General features: G+C 34.9%; 1 protein-coding gene across 1 annotated transcript in view; it reads left to right on the top strand.

The window, feature by feature from the left end:
- LOC138319431 (dipeptidyl peptidase 3-like) overlaps window positions 1-20,365 on the top strand; it is a 71,466-nt gene that overhangs the window by 33,060 nt on the left and 18,041 nt on the right. Inside the window, exons 11-15 of the mRNA XM_069262590.1 lie at window positions 6,174-6,368; window positions 11,052-11,164; window positions 11,335-11,427; window positions 11,660-11,722; window positions 16,974-17,098. Coding sequence (XP_069118691.1) covers window positions 6,174-6,368; window positions 11,052-11,164; window positions 11,335-11,427; window positions 11,660-11,722; window positions 16,974-17,098 — 589 coding nt within the window. The remainder of the gene's footprint in view (window positions 1-6,173; window positions 6,369-11,051; window positions 11,165-11,334; window positions 11,428-11,659; window positions 11,723-16,973; window positions 17,099-20,365) is intronic.

Raw genomic sequence — 20,365 nt, 5'->3', positions numbered from 1 at the left:
ATCTCACTACATATACCTGGAAAGGTGTAACGTATACATGTACCTATATTGTCAGTGAAAACATCTCACTACATGTACCTGGACAGGTGTAACTCACTACATGTACCTGGACAGGTGTAACTCACTACATGTACCTGGAAAGGTGTAAGGTATACATGTACCTATTGTCAATGAAAACATCTCACTACATGTACCTGGACAGGTGTAACATATACATGTACCTATTGTCAATGAAAACATCTCACTACATATACCTGGAAAGGTGTAAGGTATATATGTACCTATTGTCAGTGAAAACATCTCACTACATGTACCTGGAAAGGTGTAACGTATACATGTACCTATATTGTCAGTGAAAACATCTCACTACATGTACCTGGACAGGTGTAACATATACATGTACCTGGAAAGGTGTAACATATACATAAAGACAGAAAGATCTTTTTTGATAATCTACCAAATTTTCTCAATACTGACAATAATTATGACAAAATTATTTGTGGGGATTTCAATTGTGTTATGGACCCAGATCTTGATAGGAAACCATGCTATAAAAGAAATGATATTGGATATACAGAATTAAAATCCTTCATTAATACTCACAATTTAGAAGATATATGGAGAACTTGTAATCCTGACTTGAAAAATTATACATTCCAGAGAGGCACATCAAAATCTAGAATAGATTTTTTCCTTACACAAACTGCTATCAACCATCTAGTTATTGGGGCAGGTATCAAACATTGTCCATTTAGTGATCACGAGGCAATAGATATCAAAGTAACATTAAATAAATATGAAAAAGGGCCAGGCACCTGGAAAATGAACAGCAATGTAATACAAAGTGACTTATTTGATAAAACTTTGCGTGCCTGTTGGGATATATGGCTTAATGAAAGACTCTATGAAACAGATATACTCACATGGTGGGATCTAATTAAGATAAGAATAAAATCATTAACAATCGAAATAGGGAAAATAATTAATATCAAGAAGAAGGATGTTAAAGATATGGAAAATGAGTTAGCTAAATTGCTTGGAAGTAACCAACCAGATGAAATGATAGAACAAATAGAATTGATAAAATTAAAACTTAAACAATACTACAATAATAAAGCAGAGGCTGCAAGAATTAGATCTCGCACACAAATCTATGAGGAGAATGAAAAATCAACAAAATATTTTTTTGATCTAGAGAAGAAAAATGCTGAAAACAAACTGTGGCACAGAGTAAAATGTGAAGATGGAAATTATAAAACAGGGATAAAAAATATACTCAAGGAACAAGTTAAATTTTATACGAAGCTGTTTACATCTGAAGGATGTGATGATGAAAAGGGAAATTATTTACTGCAGTATGTAGAAAATAAAATATCTGATAATGACAGACATAATATTGATAGACAAATCCAAGATGAAGAAATAGAGAAAGCGGTAAAATCATTGAAAAACGATAAATCGCCAGGCGAAGACAGAATAATAGCAGAGTTCTATAAAAAGTTTTGGGTATTAGTTAAACCAGAAATTACAAAAGTTATAAAAAAAATATTTTCAGAAAAGAAAATGACAGAATCACAGGGCAGGGGAATACTAAAACTGTTATACAAAAAGGGGGATAGGGATGAAATAAAAAACTGCAGACCATTGACATTGCTTAATACAGACTACAAAATTATTTCTAAAAAACTAGCCTTTAGATTGAAGAGCACTTTAAATACAATCATACATCCTGACCAAAAAGGATTTGTTCCAGGACGGAAAATTTCGGAAGCAAACAGACTTATCCAAGACATTATAGAGTATAGCGACAGAGAAAATAAAGAGGGTAGTATAATTTTTCTAGACCAAAAAAAAGCATTTGATAGAATCGAGTGGGATTGGGTGATGAAATGTCTAAAGAAATTCAATTTTGGCCAAAACTTTTGTGATTGGATTGAAATGCTACTAAAAGATGCTAAAACATGTATTCAAACTAATGGATTTACATCATCTTATTTTAATATAAATAGATCTGCTAGACAAGGATGCCCAATTTCTCCGTTAATCTATATTGTACAAGCAGAGCCACTCGCCTGTGCTATACGAGCTAACAATAACATTAGAGGGATGCAACTACCTGGTCCTGGAAATGTAGAAGCAAAATTATGCATGTTTGCAGATGACACCCAACTTTTTAATAGATCAGAAAACTCAATAAAAGAAGCCTTCAAACTATTAGCAGTTTATGAGAAAGCATCAGGAGCCAGTATAAATTATGAAAAAACAGAAGGTTTATATCTTGGACCATGGAAAAATAAAAACCCTGATTTCACTAAAATAAAAAGGTCTAAGACATCAGTAAAAACATTGGGAATTTATCATGGACACCAAATAAACAATGAAAAAGTGTGGATGGAGAAAATAGAAAAAATAAAAAATTGTTTACAAATATGGAAGAGAAGAAATTTAACTTTTATTGGAAAAACCTTGATTGTAAAAACTTTCATATTGTCTGTAATTGGATATGAAATTGAAGTACGTGGTATACCATTAAAATTCCAAAATGAAATAAACAGACTTATTTGGAACTTCATTTGGGACGGCAAACCAAATCAAATAGATCGTAAAGTATGCTGCACAGAAACTGGAAAAGGGGGTATGGGGATGATAAGCTTGGACACTTTTATTGAAAGTAGGTACATCAAAACAATTTACAACATTTACCACTCAACAAATGAAAGTTGGAGTAGGATAGGAATGTTCTATTTGAATAAATATGACCAAAAATTTGATACAAAAAAACTTCTTAATGAAGTGTTCATGTGTAAATGGTTTGAATTTAGATAGTTTACCAGGTTTTTACAAAATTGCAATAAAGGCATGGGCAAAACTAAGATGCACACTGAATAAAAACCTGTTAACTATCAATGAAGTTCTTGAGGAACCTTTGTTTGGCAACTCAAACATCCTGTACAAGAATGAACCTCTATTCATACAATCATTTCTAAAGAGCACAATAACTAAAATATCAGATATTTGGGATGTTAATGCAAATAGCTTCCTAAATAGCAGATCAATTCTAAATAAACTGATACAAAAACATAACTGGATTTCAGAAATTTCAAAAATAAAAACAGCCATACCTAAAGAGTATATAACTAAATTATCAAGAACTGACCTAGGTGACATAGATAGATTAAACACACCTGAAGTAAATGTAAAAGGTGGAAATGTAATATTTATAAACGAACATTTAAAAATATTGAACTCAAGTACTGAAAATATTATAAAACCGAGAAATCTAAAGCCTTCTGTCCTACAACAGATCTTAAATGATGCATCAAGGCCCAAGTGTGAAACAAGTTGGGAAACAGAATTTAATTTGCCACTAGACTGGAAAGTAATTTGGACCAATATAAAGAATTCAATAGTGACAAACAAAATTAAAGAGTTTCAATTCAAAATCACACATAGAATACTTTACACTGAAGACAGACTGCAGAAAATGAACAGATCAAATGGAGCTTGTCATTTATGTGATGGTAATAGGGAAACATTATCCCACCTATTTTATAACTGTCCATACACAACTCAATTAGTTGAGAAAGTTAGTACTCAGATTTTAGAAAAATTACCAAATCCGGAACCTGCTTCAGAAAAAGATATACTCTTAGGGTCTCTTAACCATAACCAAACAACAAATTGCATAAAAAATACAATACTCTTGTCTATGAAGTACATAATATGGTTGATAAGGAACCAGAAAAAATACCATAACAAAGCAACTGGACTCAACTCTGCTTTTATACAATTAAAGAATCTATTACTCACACATATCAATCTCTATGTCAAAACTAGCTACAACAAAGACAAAGAAAAAGAGATAGAAATAATTAGATTGAAAAAGATAGTGAAAGCATGTGGTGTATAGTGGAGTATAGTTATATGTTGTATGGATATAGTAGATATATATGTAAGTACATGATTTGTAATTTAATTTACTGTACATGTTGTGTATTGTAATGCAACCTAACACATGTTTGTATAATAAATTTCGAAGGAAAGGGTTTCGTAATAAAATACTTATGTTTGGGGACAAAGATTTCCCACTTACGGTCAGCATTTACATGGCTAACGTAACTTAAGAACGATGAAATATAATTTAAGCTTTCGTATGCAAACAAAATTATGAAAACAAGACAATACTACCTTTTTATTACTGTTGACATATCCCAACCGGAAACGTGTCACGTTGTATAAACTTATGAAAAAAGGGGTCAAATTAGATAGGAGAAATCCGGAATACTCAGTATCATATATGTAGGCTACATTTTAAAGCATGCTGTATTTGATTAGGGTACATAAGATATGAAAGTATTTATATATAAGTGTATTTATGTATTCATATATATTAGTAACACAGATCATAATATAAATATTCTTTATATCGTATTAAATTGCAACTAAAGTAAATTTGAAGAGAGTTGTTTCCCTTCTATTTTTTTTACTATAAGGAGTTGTCTCCCCTGTTATTATTTTTTTCATGTATAAAAGAATACGGTTGTAGTCACGTTAAGAAAGTTGGTTGTGTGGATATTTATTGTGATTGTTTATAATATAAGGATGTTGATGTATGGTTGTAATAAAGAGAGAGAGATATAATTTTGTTTTAAAATAATATTATAAAATATGAAAATTGTGTGAAAGTCCTTCTACGAAAGGAATATAGATTGTATAAAATGTGCTGTTGAATAAAACATTTTGTTGGTAAAAAAAAACAAAAAAAAACCATGTACATGTACCTGGACAGGTGTAAGGTATACATGTACCTATTGTCAATGAAAACATCTCGCAACATGTACCTGGACAGGTGTAACGTATACATGTACCTATTGTCAGTGAAAACATCTCACTACATGTACCTGGACAGGTGTAACTCACTACATGTACCTGGACAGGTGTAACTCACTACATGTACCTGGAAAGGTGTAACATATACATGTACCTATTGTCAGTGAAAACATCTCACTACATGTACCTGGAAAGGTGTAAGGTATACATGTACCTATTGTCAGTGAAAACATCTCACTACATGTACCTGGACAGGTGTAACTCACTACATGTACCTGGAAAGGTGTAACTCACTACATGTACCTGGAAAGGTGTAATGTATACATGTACCTATTGTCAATGAAAACTACTCACTACTGTACATTATTGTAAAACATTTCATTATTGGTCTCTTATGTAATATTTCATACCTCATTACCCATGAAATAAAATATGCCCTGTGACGTCTCCCCACGAATTTAAATCCCAACGAAAGCGTTAAATTTTGTATTCCACAAAAATTGAACCCAACGAAAATCTTAAGCTGAATTTTAGGTCAAAATTTCTTGACCTGAAATTGACCAGAATTTCATCCTGAAATTGATCAGAAATTGACCAGAATTTCAAGTCAAGAAATTTTGACATGGCAGCCACTATGTACAGTACTGCAGAGATCCCGAATTTTGTCCTTTTCCAGAGTCTTAAAATTACATATTCTGGATAACTTTTTGGTCAAAAATTTTGGAATTTAGTTTATGACATACAAATACATCAGTTTATGGTTAATTTTTATCATATTTTTAAACAGAACTTGGAGTATTTTTAGGATTCTCTAAGCTGTGCACAATGTGTCCTGATCGGCATTTATAGTGATCTGTATTCATAAATTTAGATGTAGTCTATCTAACATGTATTTAAATTAATGAAAAGTAATTTCACTTCAATTTGAGACTTCACATAGCAGCCCAGAAAATAAAAGCGACTGAGGAGAAAAACAAACTCTACAGCATGAAACCTGAACGATTTCACCAATAACTGTTCTATTTTATAAATGACATAATTTTTATACCTACTAGTGACCACCTGTACTACAGGCTGTAGTCACTTCGTGTACATTTCATGTTTGTACATTGAAATGATTTAATTTTCATGGGGACTTAATTTCGTTGCATTAAGCCAAACATCGAAAACCACGAAGATTAAACGCCCATGAAAATAAATGATTTCACAGAACACTGTGCTCAAATTTATTTCACTTCTTTATCAAAAATTGATTGTGTATGTGTTTATATTGCTAAGTACACCTTGTTGAGGTGTTACCAGTCTTGTCAGGAAATTCTTTATTATACTTTCTATATACACAGGTTTTGCAGCTGTAGTAAACAAAGAAATGAGTGCTAAGTTCACCAAACTTGTGGAGAATGCTGAGAAGTTCCTACCTTTGTTACCATGGCCAAGTTCTTTTGAAAAGGACAAGTTTCTCCGGCCAGACTTTACCTCTTTGGATGTGCTGACCTTTGGAGGCTCAGGAATTCCAGCAGGGATTAATATTCCTAACTGTAAGTCCAGCAGGGATTGATATTCCTAACTGTAAGTCCAGCAGGCATTGATGTTCCTAACTGTAAGTCCAGCAGAGATTGCTATTCCTAACTGTAAGTCCAGCAGACATTGATATTCCTAACTGTAAGTCCAGCAGACATTGATGTTCCTAACTGTAAGTCCAGCAGACATTGATGTTCCTAACTGTAAGTCCAGCAGAGATTGCTATTCCTAACTGTAGAGTTGATTTCCTAACTGTAAGTCCAGCAGACATTGATGTTCCTAACTGTAAGTCCAGCAGACATTGATGTTCCTAACTGTAAGTCAGCAGAATTGTATTCCTAACGTAAGTCCAGCAGACATTGATATTCCTAACTGTAAGTCCAGCAGACATTGATATTCCTAACTGTAAGTCCAGCAGACATTGATATTCCTAACTGTAAGTCCAGCAGACATTGATATTCCTAACTGTAAGTCCAGCAGACATTGATATTCCTAACTGTAAGTCCAGCAGACATTGATATTCCTAACTGTAAGTCCAGCAGAGATTGATGTTCCTAACTGTAAGTCCAGCAGACATTGATATTCCTAACTGTAAGTCCAGCAGGCATTGATATTCCTAACTGTAAGTCCAGCAGACATTGATATTCCTAACTGTAAGTCCAGCAGACATTGATATTCCTAACTGTAAGTCCAGCAGGCATTGATATTCCTAACTGTAAGTCCAGCAGAGATTGATATTCCTAACTGTAAGTCCAGCAGACATTGATATTCCTAACTGTAAGTCCAGCAGACATTGATATTCCTAACTGTAAGTCCAGCAGACATTGATATTCCTAACTGTAAGTCCAGCAGACATTGATATTCCTAACTGTAAGTCCTTACAGTCAGGAATATCAAGTCCAGCAGACATTGATGTTCCTAACTGTAAGTCCAGCAGACATTGATATTCCTAACTGTAAGTCCAGCAGACATTGATATTCCTAACTGTAAGTCCAGCTGCATTGATATTCCTAACTGTAAGTCCAGCAGACATTGATATTCCTAACTGTAAGTCCAGCAGACATTGATATTCCTAACTGTAAGTCCAGCAGACATTGATATTCCTAACTGTAAGTCCAGCAGACATTGATATTCCTAACTGTAAGTCCAGCAGACATTGATATTCCTAACTGTAAGTCCAGCAGACATTGATATTCCTAACTGTAAGTCCAGCAGACATTGATATTCCTAACTGTAAGTCCAGCAGACATTGATATTCCTAACTGTAAGTCCAGCAGACATTGATATTCCTAACTGTAAGTCCAGCAGACATTGATATTCCTAACTGTAAGTCCAGCAGACATTGATATTCCTAACTGTAAGTCCAGCAGACATTGATATTCCTAACTGTAAGTCCAGCAGACATTGATATTCCTAACTGTAAGTCCAGCAGACATTGATATTCCTAACTGTAAGTCCAGCAGACATTGATATTCCTAACTGTAAGTCCAGCAGACATTGATATTCCTAACTGTAAGTCCAGCAGACATTGATATTCCTAACTGTAAGTCCAGCAGACATTGATATTCCTAACTGTAAGTCCAGCAGACATTGATATTCCTAACTGTAAGTCCAGCAGACATTGATATTCCTAACTGTAAGTCCAGCAGACATTGATATTCCTAACTGTAAGTCCAGCAGACATTGATATTCCTAACTGTAAGTCCAGCAGACATTGATATTCCTAACTGTAAGTCCAGCAGACATTGATGTTCCTAACTGTAAGTCCAGCAGACATTGATATTCCTAACTGTAAGTCCAGCAGACATTGATATTCCTAACTGTAAGTCCAGCAGACATTGATGTTCCTAACTGTAAGTCCAGCAGACATTGATATTCCTAACTGTAAGTCCAGCAGACATTGATGTTCCTAACTGTAAGTCCAGCAGACATTGATATTCCTAACTGTAAGTCCAGCAGACATTGATATTCCTAACTGTAAGTCCAGCAGGCATTGATATTCCTAACTGTAAGTCCAGCAGACATTGATATTCCTAACTGTAAGTCCAGCAGACATTGATGTTCCTAACTGTAAGTCCAGCAGACATTGATATTCCTAACTGTAAGTCCAGCAGACATTGATATTCCTAACTGTAAGTCCAGCAGACATTGATATTCCTAACTGTAAGTCCAGCAGACATTGATATTCCTAACTGTAAGTCCAGCAGACATTGATATTCCTAACTGTAAGTCCAGCAGACATTGATATTCCTAACTGTAAGTCCAGCAGACATTGATATTCCTAACTGTAAGTCCAGCAGACATTGATATTCCTAACTGTAAGTCCAGCAGACATTGATATTCCTAACTGTAAGTCCAGCAGACATTGATATTCCTAACTGTAAGTCCAGCAGACATTGATATTCCTAACTGTAAGTCCAGCAGACATTGATATTCCTAACTGTAAGTCCAGCAGACATTGATATTCCTAACTGTAAGTCCAGCAGACATTGATATTCTACTGTAAGTCCAGCAGACATTGATATTCCTTGTAAGTCCAGCAGACATTGATATTCCTAACTGTAAGTCCAGCAGACATTGATATTCCTAACTGTAAGTCCAGCAGACATGATATTCCTAACTGTAAGTCAGCAGACATTGATTTCCTAACTGTAAGTCCAGCAGACATTGATATTCCTAACTGTAAGTCCAGCAGGCATTGATATTCCTAACTGTAAGTCCAGCAGACATTGATATTCCTAACTGTAAGTCCAGCAGAGATTAATATTCCTAACTGTAAGTCCAGCAGACATTGATATTCCTAACTGTAAGTCCAGCAGAGATTGATATTCCTAACTGTAAGTCCAGCAGAGATTGATATTCCTAACTGTAAGTCCAGCAGAGATTAATATTCCTAACTGTAAGTCCAGCAGACATTGATGTTCCTAACTGTAAGTCCAGCAGAGATTAATATTCCTAACTGTAAGTCCAGCAGACATTGATATTCCTAACTGTAAGTCCAGCAGAGCATTGATATTCCTAACTGTAAGTCCAGCAGAGATTGCTATTCCTAACTGTAAGTCCAGCAGAGATTGCTATTCCTAACTGTAAGTCCAGCAGGGATTGATATTCCTAACTGTAAGTCCAGCAGACATTGATGTTCCTAACTGTAAGTCCAGCAGACATTGATATTCCTAACTGTAAGTCCAGCAGACATTGATATTCCTAACTGTAAGTCCAGCAGACATTGATATTCCTAACTGTAAGTCCAGCAGAGATTAATATTCCTAACTGTAAGTCCAGCAGACATTGATATTCCTAACTGTAAGTCCAGCAGACATTGATATTCCTAACTGTAAGTCCAGCAGACATTGATGTTCCTAACTGTAAGTCCAGCAGACATTGATATTCCTAACTGTAAGTCCAGCAGACATTGATATTCCTAACTGTAAGTCCAGCAGACATTGATATTCCTAACTGTAAGTCCAGCAGAGATTAATATTCCTAACTGTAAGTCCAGCAGAGATTAATATTCCTAACTGTAAGTCCAGCAGAGATTAATATTCCTAACTGTAAGTCCAGCAGAGATTGATATTCCTAACTGTAAGTCCAGCAGGCATTGATATTCCTAACTGTAAGTCCAGCAGAGATTAATATTCCTAACTGTAAGTCCAGCAGAGATTGATATTCCTAACTGTAAGTCCAGCAGGCATTGATATTCCTAACTGTAAGTCCAGCAGACATTGATATTCCTAACTGTAAGTCCAGCAGAGATTAATATTCCTAACTGTAAGTCCAGCAGGCATTGATATTCCTAATTGTAAGTCCAGCAGAGATTGCTATTCCTAACTGTAAGTCCAGCAGAGATTGCTATTCCTAACTGTAAGTCCAGCAGACATTGATATTCCTAACTGTAAGTCCAGCAGACATTGATATTCCTAACTGTAAGTCCAGCAGAGATTAATATTCCTAACTGTAAGTCCAGCAGAGATTAATATTCCTAACTGTAAGTCCAGCAGAGATTGCTATTCCTAACTGTAAGTCCAGCAGAGATTGCTATTCCTAACTGTAAGTCCAGCAGAGATTGCTATTGTCTGTCTTATAGTACCACCAGGACATAATTTCTCTACTCATCATTTTACTTTGTATTTGTAATGTCTTAGTCATTCATCAATCTGAAGAACTTGTTTTAATATCAACTCAGTGTTAGGTAAACAACATTTTCTATAGTGATTCAGACATAAATAAACGTTTGTGTATTATGTTCATTGAGACATAATAAAGGTTTCTGTATTAGGTTCATTCAGACATAAATAAACGTTTGTGTATTACGTTCATAGAGACATAAATAAACTTTTGTGTATTACGTTCATAGAGACATAAATAAACTTTTGTGTATTACATTCATTGAGACATAAATAAACTTTTGTGTATCATGTTCATTGAGACATAAATAAACTTTTGTGTATTAAGTTCATTGAGACATAAATAAACTTTTGTGTATTACCTTCATTGAGACATAAATAAACTTTTGTATATTACGTTCATTCAGACATAAATAAACTTTTGTGTATTACCTTCATTGAGACATAAATAAAGGTTTCTGTATTAGGTTCATTGAGACATAAATAAAGGTTTCTGTATTAGGTTCATTCAGGCGTAAGACATAAATAAAAATTTCTGTATTAGGTTCATTGAGCCTTCTGTTTGTTTACGTGTAGATGATGACATACGCCAGTCGGAAGGATTTAAAAACGTGTCACTGGGAAATGTCATCGTATCTGCCTATAAAGACACAACAGACAAGGTCAACTTTCTTGCTGAGGAAGACAAGGTCAGGGTTCAGTAAAGTCAAAGGTTATCAATAAGATACACATTGTGAAGTTGCTATAAAACCAATTTTTCCAGGTCATAAAAATGATGTGTTTCATGACATTGAAAACAAAAAAAAAAGTTTTTAATTTCAGTTTCAGGTCAATTATTATGCTTTGTTTTTATTTGCAGGAATTATTTGTTAATTTAAAGACAATAACATTTGAGGTCCAAGTTGGTCTGCATGAACTGTTGGGTCATGGCAGTGGCAAGTTGTTTGTCAAGGTTAGTGAAAATTTGATAGGCTTATTTAATAATGAAGTAATTAAAGTATATTCTCAGTTATTTGAAATGTCGCTTTCATTCTGCAAAACCTTTGAATTGATACATGATGCAGGCAGAAACATCTATAGTTAGATGAATTTCTATCTACACATTAGCACAACATCTATGCCAACATTATACCTGTGTCAACTTAAATAAATTAAGATATTGTACTGAACTGATGTTTGTACAGGACAAAGAAGGAAACCTGAACTTTGATGTAGCCTCAGTGACCTACCCAGAAACAGATAAAAAGGTCTGTATACGCTATAACTCTATGTGCTTACATAAGACAAAATAATTAATTCTAACTGACAATATATTGTCAAATTGTCGAAGCAACCTGCCCCTTGATCCAGACACAAAAGACCAAACAAAATGAAATCTTAGGAAAAATGTCTTTTATAATATATAGAAAGAGAATTTCTTGCTCTTTGATTAGATGTAATTGATATTACTGTCAACGCGGGATTACTTTGAAAGGCACAGGTGTAGTACTAACCAGACAAACGGAGGAAGTTCCTTTGATCACTAAAGGCACAAATTGTACGGGATAACAGTATGTGCGTGGCGATTAGTCGAGTCTGACCTTATAAGCCCCGCCCAATAAGCAACACTGACAGTCGAGATCACTGAGATGTACGTGACAGCCTAGTGACATGGCCTCTCACCGCGCAGTTACGGTGTAGAACAAACATCTCTTAATTAACTTTACATATATACTGTATGGTAATGTCCCGATCAATTTGAAGCGACGGATAGTTCAATTTTGACATTTTTTCAGGAAAAAAACAAAAAATCTTTTGCTAGTGGCAGTTCGAACATGTCAAATGATCGAAGTAAAAGTAAGATTTTTGTTGGCCAATTGGTACAATGGGATACCCAAAAATGACGGTATTTTGAATATTGCAACAAAGATGTTTGAATTAAAGACTATTAATAATCATTTTTTTTATATTTATTTTATTTTCGAAGATTTTACATATACAGATACATGGTTATCTCACTCACACCATACACACCTCCTCACATCATATTCAGCATAATTGCCATCTTTATGTATTATAAACATCCTCAAAAATTGACCATCACATTCACATCCCACAGGCTCATCAATGATCATCAATCATACTCACATCGTCATTAATTAAGCATACATGTACCAATGTATTATCAACTCGTCCAAGATAATCATACACAATCAACCCACTCACCTCCTTATTCAACATGACATGAATATAATATTATCATCACGAGTCATCAACCTTATAATATTTATAATCATCATATACACTTACATCATCATTCAATATGATGTCAATAGGATTATCATCCTGGTCAACAAACACATCATCCTTCATCATAAAATCACTGTATCATTTCTGTACTTATCATCAACACAATTACATTATTCATCCTTATCATCTATCACCCTACAAGCATACTACCATAACATTACATTTCAACATGAAGTCTGACCTCTCTCCCCTCTTCCTTCTTTCTCTCTCTCTCTCTCCCTCTCTCTCTCTCCCCCCTGTCTCTCTCTCATTGTGTGTGTCTTTTATATGTGTGTGTTTTGTACATGTGTGTGTGTGTGTGTGTGTGTGTGTGTCAAGTATGTCCACTTGCCAGTGTTTTGTAAGTAAATCTCGATGTGTCAGAGACTTAGTTTGGTTTTTTTTTATCACATTTAAAAAGTGTAATGATTAGGGCATGCTAATAATGAAAATATATATTGAAGTCATGTTGAAATGTAATGTTATTAAAGACTATTAATAATCATTATAATGACTTTTACAGTAGATAATGAATTAACATGAACATTTTAAGTAATAAATAAAATTATTTAATTGCGCTGAAATATTGTGCACAAAACAGCACCCCAACAATGTACATTTCTACTTGATGTACCTGGAAATAGGTGGAAGAAATTGCCAATGTTTCTTAGGCCAAATCTAGATACAGATATCATTTAAAACCAACATTAAAATTCAACATTCGGTCTTTCTTTTGTCAGCCGATCAAGTTGTTAATACATGTAAACATGTGCTGTACGTTGGTTTTGACAAGCCAGTTATGTGGTGTCATGTCAGCGAGAACGCTTGGTATTTAGCTCCAGCCAAAACAATCCACTTGTTGGCAATATTTCAACAATGTAAATGTAAACGATTCATACTTTTCATCAATTTAAATATATTAACATAAGTATCTAATTTAGATGTAGACAATCTCCAATCGGGGGTCGGATCTGACAGTTCAATTGTGACCTAATTTTACGAACTGAATGTAAGCATTTTCAGCAGCAGTTTCGTAAATGCAACCGACTTTCTTTATAATTAGAAAATATGTTTAGTTACAAAATAAAACAAAAGACTAATAGTTTACTAGATTTTCTGTGGTTTCAATAATTACGGACGTTGATGTAGATTCTAAGCCTCGAACACAAACGATGCTGTTTTGGGGCCTTGACTACATGCATGGCTTCTGCTACATAATTAGATTTACAAACAAATGCTCACGTTTACGGAGAATTGGTTAAATATCATCTTTCAGGTAAATCAGCAAAATGTGTGTTTTTCCTAGAAATTTTCTGCTCTATGTCGCTTATGTCAGATATGTATAGGTACTGAAACTGATTTTTACCGATTTCAACTGGGATAGTTTATTTTTAGGTCACCTGAGACGAAGTCTCAAGTGACCTATTCTAATCGCCTTTTGTCCGTCGTCGTGCGTCGTGCGTCGTCTGTCGTATGTCCGTAAACAATTTACATTTTCGACTTCTTCTCCAAAACTGCTGAAGCAATTTCAATGAAATTTTGCACAAACCTTCTAAGGCATAAGGCCAATCAAAATTGTGAATTATATGGTCCCCACCCCCCAGGGGGCTGTGGGAGGGGCCAAAAGGGGTAAAATTGAGTAAAATTTCAAAAATCTTCTTCTCTACTCACAGATGTGGTAGAATCAAATACTCTTCATAGATAGAAAGGTCTTAAGGTCCTTTACAAAAATTGTGAATTATATGACCCTGGGGTCTCTAGTTTCCCCCTGGGGAGGGGGTTAAGTTTACTATACTTTATATTGAGAAAACACATTTTTGCGCATTATTTGGTCATTTGTAATAGGAAATGAGTCAAATGTTGTCAGAATTATCAGTATGAGATGGCCATTTAATCCTATTAACAAATTTTCTATGACTGACCCCCAGGGGCCTTAGGGGCGGGGTCAAAAGGGGTCAAATGGCTAAAACTTCAAAAATCTTCTTCTGAAATTATGGAAATGGTAGAATCAAATACTTTTCATAAATAGAAAGGTCTTAAGGTCCTTTACAAAAATTGTGAATTATATGACCCTGGGGTCTCACGTTTCCCCCTGGGGAGGGGGTCAAGTTTACTATAGTTTATATAGGGAAAACACATTTATGAGCATTTTTTGCTCAATTTTCATAGGAAACGAGTCAAACTTGGTTAGAATTATTAGCCTGAGATAGCATTTTAATATCATATCCACATTGGTTCTGGCCGACCCCCTGGGGGCAGAGGGGCGGGGCTAAAAAAGGGTCAAATAGGCTAAAACTTCAAAAATCTTCTTCTGAAATTCTGGAAATGGTAGAAACAAATACTTTTCATAAATAGAAAGGTCTTAAGGTCCTTTACAAAAATTGTGAATTATATGACCCTGGGGTCTCACATTTCCCCCTGGGGAGGGGGTCAAGTTTACTACGGTATAGTTTATATAGGGAAAACACATTTATGAGCATTTTTTGCTCAATTTTCATTGGAAACGAGTCAAACTTGGTTAGAATTATTAGCCTGAGATAGCATTTTAATATCATATCCATATTGGTCCAGGCCGACCCCCTGGGGGCAGAGGGGCGGGGCCAAAAAAGGTCAAATAGGCTAAAACTTCAAAAATATTCTTTTAAAATTCTGGAAATGGTATAATCAAATACACTTTATAGATGAAAAGGTCTTAAAGTTTGTTTATGAAAATTGTAAATTATATGACCCTGGGATCTCCTGTTTTCCCATGGGGAGGGGGTTATGTTTACTATAGTTTATATATGAAAAACACATTAATGTGCATTTTTTGCTCAATTTTCATAGGAAATGAGTCAAATTTGGTTAGAATTATTAGCCTGAGATAGCATTTTAATATCATATCCACATTGGTCCTGGCCGACCCCCTGGGGGCAGAGGGGCGGGGCTAAAAAAGGGTCAAATAGGCTAAAACTTCAAAAATCTTCTAAAATTCTGGATATAGTGAAATCAAATAATTATAGATGGAAAGGTCTTCAGGTGTTTTATAAAAACTGTGAATTATATGACCTTGGGGTTTCACGTTACCCCCTGAGGAGGGGTCAAGTTTACTTTAGTTTATATAGGAAAAACATTTGTGAACATTATTTGCCCAATTTTCGTAGGAAATTAGTCAAACTTGATTAGAATTATTAGCCTAAGATATAGCATTTTAACATCCATATCCGTCCTCGATGACCCCCTGGGGGACCAGAGGGGCAGGACCAAACAGGGTCAAATTGATTAAAATTTCAAAAAATACCTCTAAGTTCACAGGTTTGATGGAAGCAAATACTCTTCATAGTCTAAAAAGGTCAAATTTATAAATCACTGACCAACTTCAAGGCCCAGCAATAGAGCATATAGTGTTTTTATGTCTTTAATTTGTTTTATTATTTGTTTCATTATATATTCTAACTCAGGTGACCGTTAAGGCCCATGGGCCTCTTGTTGGGGAAATACGCTTGTTTTTAAAAGTGTGTCAACCAATAAAAACAAGCACTGCATTCCCAGAAAAAATTAACTGCTTCATTACTCACACTCATGTGTATAGATGCACAGGTAACTAGGCCATCCACATGTAGAAGAAGTAATGCAGCCGTGCCTTATGAAGTAATCCCATGTCAACAGTACCCTTGTATTGGCAGTCCATCCCATCACCTCTACAGGTCACCTAATATGAAGTTTTGTTATTAATACCCTGGTATTGGCAGTCCACCCCATCACCTCTACAGGTCACCTAATATGAAGTTTTGTTATTAATACCCTGGTATTGGCAGTCCACCCCATCACCTCTACAGGTCACCTAATATGAAGTTTTGTTATAAGTACCCTGGTATTGGCAGTCCACCCCATCACCTCTACAGGTCACCTAATATGAAGTTTTGTTATTAATACCCTGGTATTGGCAGTCCACCCCATCACCTCTACAGGTCACCTAATACAAAGTTTTGTTATAAGTACCCAGGTATTGGCAGTCCACCCCTCACCTCTACAGGTCACCTAATACAAAGTTTTGTTATAAATACCCTGGTATTAGCAGTCCATCCCCTCATCTCTACAGGTCACCCTTGGCTGTGTTACATTTATATTCTATTGATTGCTGGATGATGGAGAACAATACTTCTTCATTGATCTTTATTTATAGAAACCTGGATTAAAATTCCTGAAATCTTTAAACCCCTTCTCTCTCCATGTGATGTTATGTTACAGATAGATAAATGGTATGAACACAACGAGACCTGGGACAGCAAGTTTACCTCACTCGCGTCGAGTTACGAAGAATGTCGTGCAGAGTGTGTGGGGATCTACCTCTGTCTGTCAGCTGATGTCCTCAGGTACGATAGAGTCATCAATAATAATTGGAAGGAAGGGTAGAGGGTTGTGGTATAGAAGGTAGGTAGAGGGTTGTGGTATAGAAGGTAGGTAGAGGGTTGTGGTATAGAAGGTAGGTAGAGGGTTGTGGTATAGAAGGTAGGTAGAGGGTTGTGGTATAGAAGGTAGGTAGAGGGTTGTGGTATGGAAGGTAGGTAGAGGGTTGTGGTATAGAAGGTAGGTAGAGGGTTGTGGTATAGAAGGTAGGTAGAGGGTTGTGGTATAGAAGGTAGGTAGAGGGTTGTGGTATAGAAGGTAGGTAGAGGTTTGTGGTATAGAAGGTAGGTAGAGGGTTGTGGTATGGAAGGTAGGTAGAGGGTTGTGGTATAGAAGGTAGGTAGAGGGTTGTGGTATAGAAGGTAGGTAGAGGGTTGTGGTATAGAAGGTAGGTAGAGGGTTGTGGTATAGAAGGTAGGTAGAGGGTTGTGGTATAGAAGGTAGGTAGAGAGTTGTGGTATGGAAGGTAGGTAGAGGGTTGTGGTATAGAAGGTAGGTAGAGGGTTGTGGTATAGAAGGTAGGTAGAGGGTTGTGGTATAGAAGGTAGGTAGAGGGTTGTGGTATAGAAGGTAGGTAGAGGGTTGTGGTATAGAAGGTAGGTAGAGGGTTGTGGTATAGAAGGTAGGTAGAGGGTTGTGGTATAGAAGGTAGGTAGAGGGTTGTGGTATAGAAGGTAGGTAGAGTTGTTGTTGTGGTATAGAAGGTAGGTAGAGGGTTGTGGTATAGAAGGTAGGTAGAGGGTTGTGGTATAGAAGGTAGGTAGAGGGTTGTGGTATAGAAGGTAGGTAGAGGGTTGTGGTATAGAAGGTAGGTAGAGGGTTGTGGTATAGAAGGTAGGTAGAGGGTTGTGGTATAGAAGGTAGGTAGAGGGTTGTGGTATAGAAGGTAGAGTTAGGTAGAGGGTTGTGGTATAGAAGGTAGGTAGAGGTTGTGGTATAGAAGGTAGGTAGAGGGTTGTGGTATAGAAGGTAGGTAGAGGGTTGTGGTATAGAAGGTAGGTAGAGGGTTGTGGTATGGAAGGTAGGTAGAGGGTTGTGGTATAGAAGGTAGGTAGAGGGTTGTGGTATAGAAGGTAGGTAGAGGGTTGTGGTATAGAAGGTAGGTAGAGTAATGATGGGTAGAGGGTTGGTAGAGGGTTGTGGTATAGAAGGTAGGTAGAGGGTTGTGGTATAGAAGGTAGGTAGAGGGTTGTGGTATAGAAGGTAGGTAGAGGGTTGTGGTATGGAAGGTAGATAGAGGGTTGTGGTATAGAAGGTAGGTAGAGGGTTGTGGTATAGAAGGTAGATAGAGGGTTGTGGTATAGAAGGTAGGTAGAGGGTTGTGGTAGAGGGTTGGTAGAGGGTAGGTATGGGGTAGGTAGAGGGTTGTGGTATAGAAGGTAGATAGAGGGTTGTGGTATGGAAGGTAGGTAGAGGGTTGTGGTATAGAAGGTAGGTAGAGGGTTGTGGTATAGAAGGTAGATAGAGGGTTGTGGTATGGAAGGTAGGTAGAGGGTTGTGGTATAGAAGGTAGATAGAGGGTTGTGGTATGGAAGGTAGATAGAGGGTTGTATGGAAGGTAGGTAGGTGTGGTATAGAAGGTAGTAGAGGGTTGTGGTATAGAAGGTAGGTAGAGGGTTGTGGTATAGAAGGTAGGTAGAGGGTTGTGGTATAGAGGTGGAGAGGTGTGAGGATAGTAGGTGATGGTAGTGTGTGGTAGTAGATATGTAGATAGAGGGTTGTGGTATGGAAGGTAGGTTAGAGGGTTGTAATAATGTATTTAGGGTTGTGGTATAGAAGGTAGGTAGAGGGTTGTGGTATAGAAGGTAGGTTAGAGTAATGTAATGGATAGTATTTTTTACTAAGTTTTGGATAGCTAAGTGATGGATAGCTAAGTGATGGATAGTAATATGTTACTATTTTTGTAATATGATTTTATACTGTTTGTGTATTTTACTACTTTTGTAATGATGTATTTTACTACTTTTTGTAATTGTATTTTATACTTTTTTGTAATGATGTATTTTACTACTTTTTGTAATGATGTATTTTACTACTTTTTGTAATGATGTATTTTACTACTTTTTGTAATGATGTATTTTACTACTTTTTGTAATGATGTATTTTACTACTTTTTGTAATTATGTATTTTACTACTTTTTGTATATGATGTATTATTTTACTACTTTTTGTAATGATGTATTTTACTACTTTTTGTAATTATGTATTTTACTACTTTTTGTAATTATGTATTTTACTACTTTTTGTAATGATGTATTTTACTACTTTTTGTAATTATGTATTTTACTACTTTTTGTAATTATGTATTTTACTACTTTTTGTAATTATGTATTTTACTACTTTTTGTAATGATGTATTTTACTACTTTTTGTAATTATGTATTTTACTACTTTTTGTAATGATGTATTTTACTACTTTTTGTAATGATGTATTTTACTACTTTTTGTAATGATGTATTTTACTACTTTTTGTAATTATGTATTTTACTACTTCTTTTTGTAATTATGTATTTTTACTACTTTTTGTAATTATGTATTTTACTACTTTTTGTAATGATGTATTTTACTACTTTTTGTAATTATGTATTTTTTTACTACTTTTTGTAATTATGTATTTTACTACTTTTTGTAATTATGTATTTTTACTACTTTTTGTAATTATGTATTTTACTACTTTTTGTAATATGTATTTTACTACTTTTTGTAATGATGTATTTTACTACTTTTTGTAATGATGTATTTTACTACTTTTTGTAATGATGTATTTTACTACTTTTTGTAATGATGTATTTTACTATTTTTGTATGATGTTTTACTACTTTTTGTAATGATGTATTTTACTACTTTTTGTAATATGTATTTTACTACTTTTTGTAATGATGTATTTTACTACTTTTTGTAATTTATGTATTGTTTTTACTACTTTTTGTAATATGTATTTTACTACTTTTTGTAATGATGTATTTTACTACTTTTTGTAATGATGTATTTTACTACTTTTTGTAATATGTATTTTACTACTTTTTGTAATGATGTATTTTACTACTTTTTGTAATATGTATTTATACTTTTGTATTTTATTTTACTACTTTTTGTAATGATGTATTTTACTATTTTGTAATATGTATTTTACTACTTTTTGTAATGATGTATTTTACTACTTTTTAATGTATTTATACTTTTGTAATATGTATTTTACTACTTTTTGTAATGATGTATTTTACTACTTTTTGT

The sequence above is a fragment of the Argopecten irradians genome, chromosome 3 (genome assembly GCF_041381155.1).
Source record: "Argopecten irradians isolate NY chromosome 3, Ai_NY, whole genome shotgun sequence".
NCBI lineage: Eukaryota > Metazoa > Mollusca > Bivalvia > Pectinida > Pectinidae > Argopecten > Argopecten irradians.
This window is presented reverse-complemented; position numbering and strand designations above follow the sequence as displayed.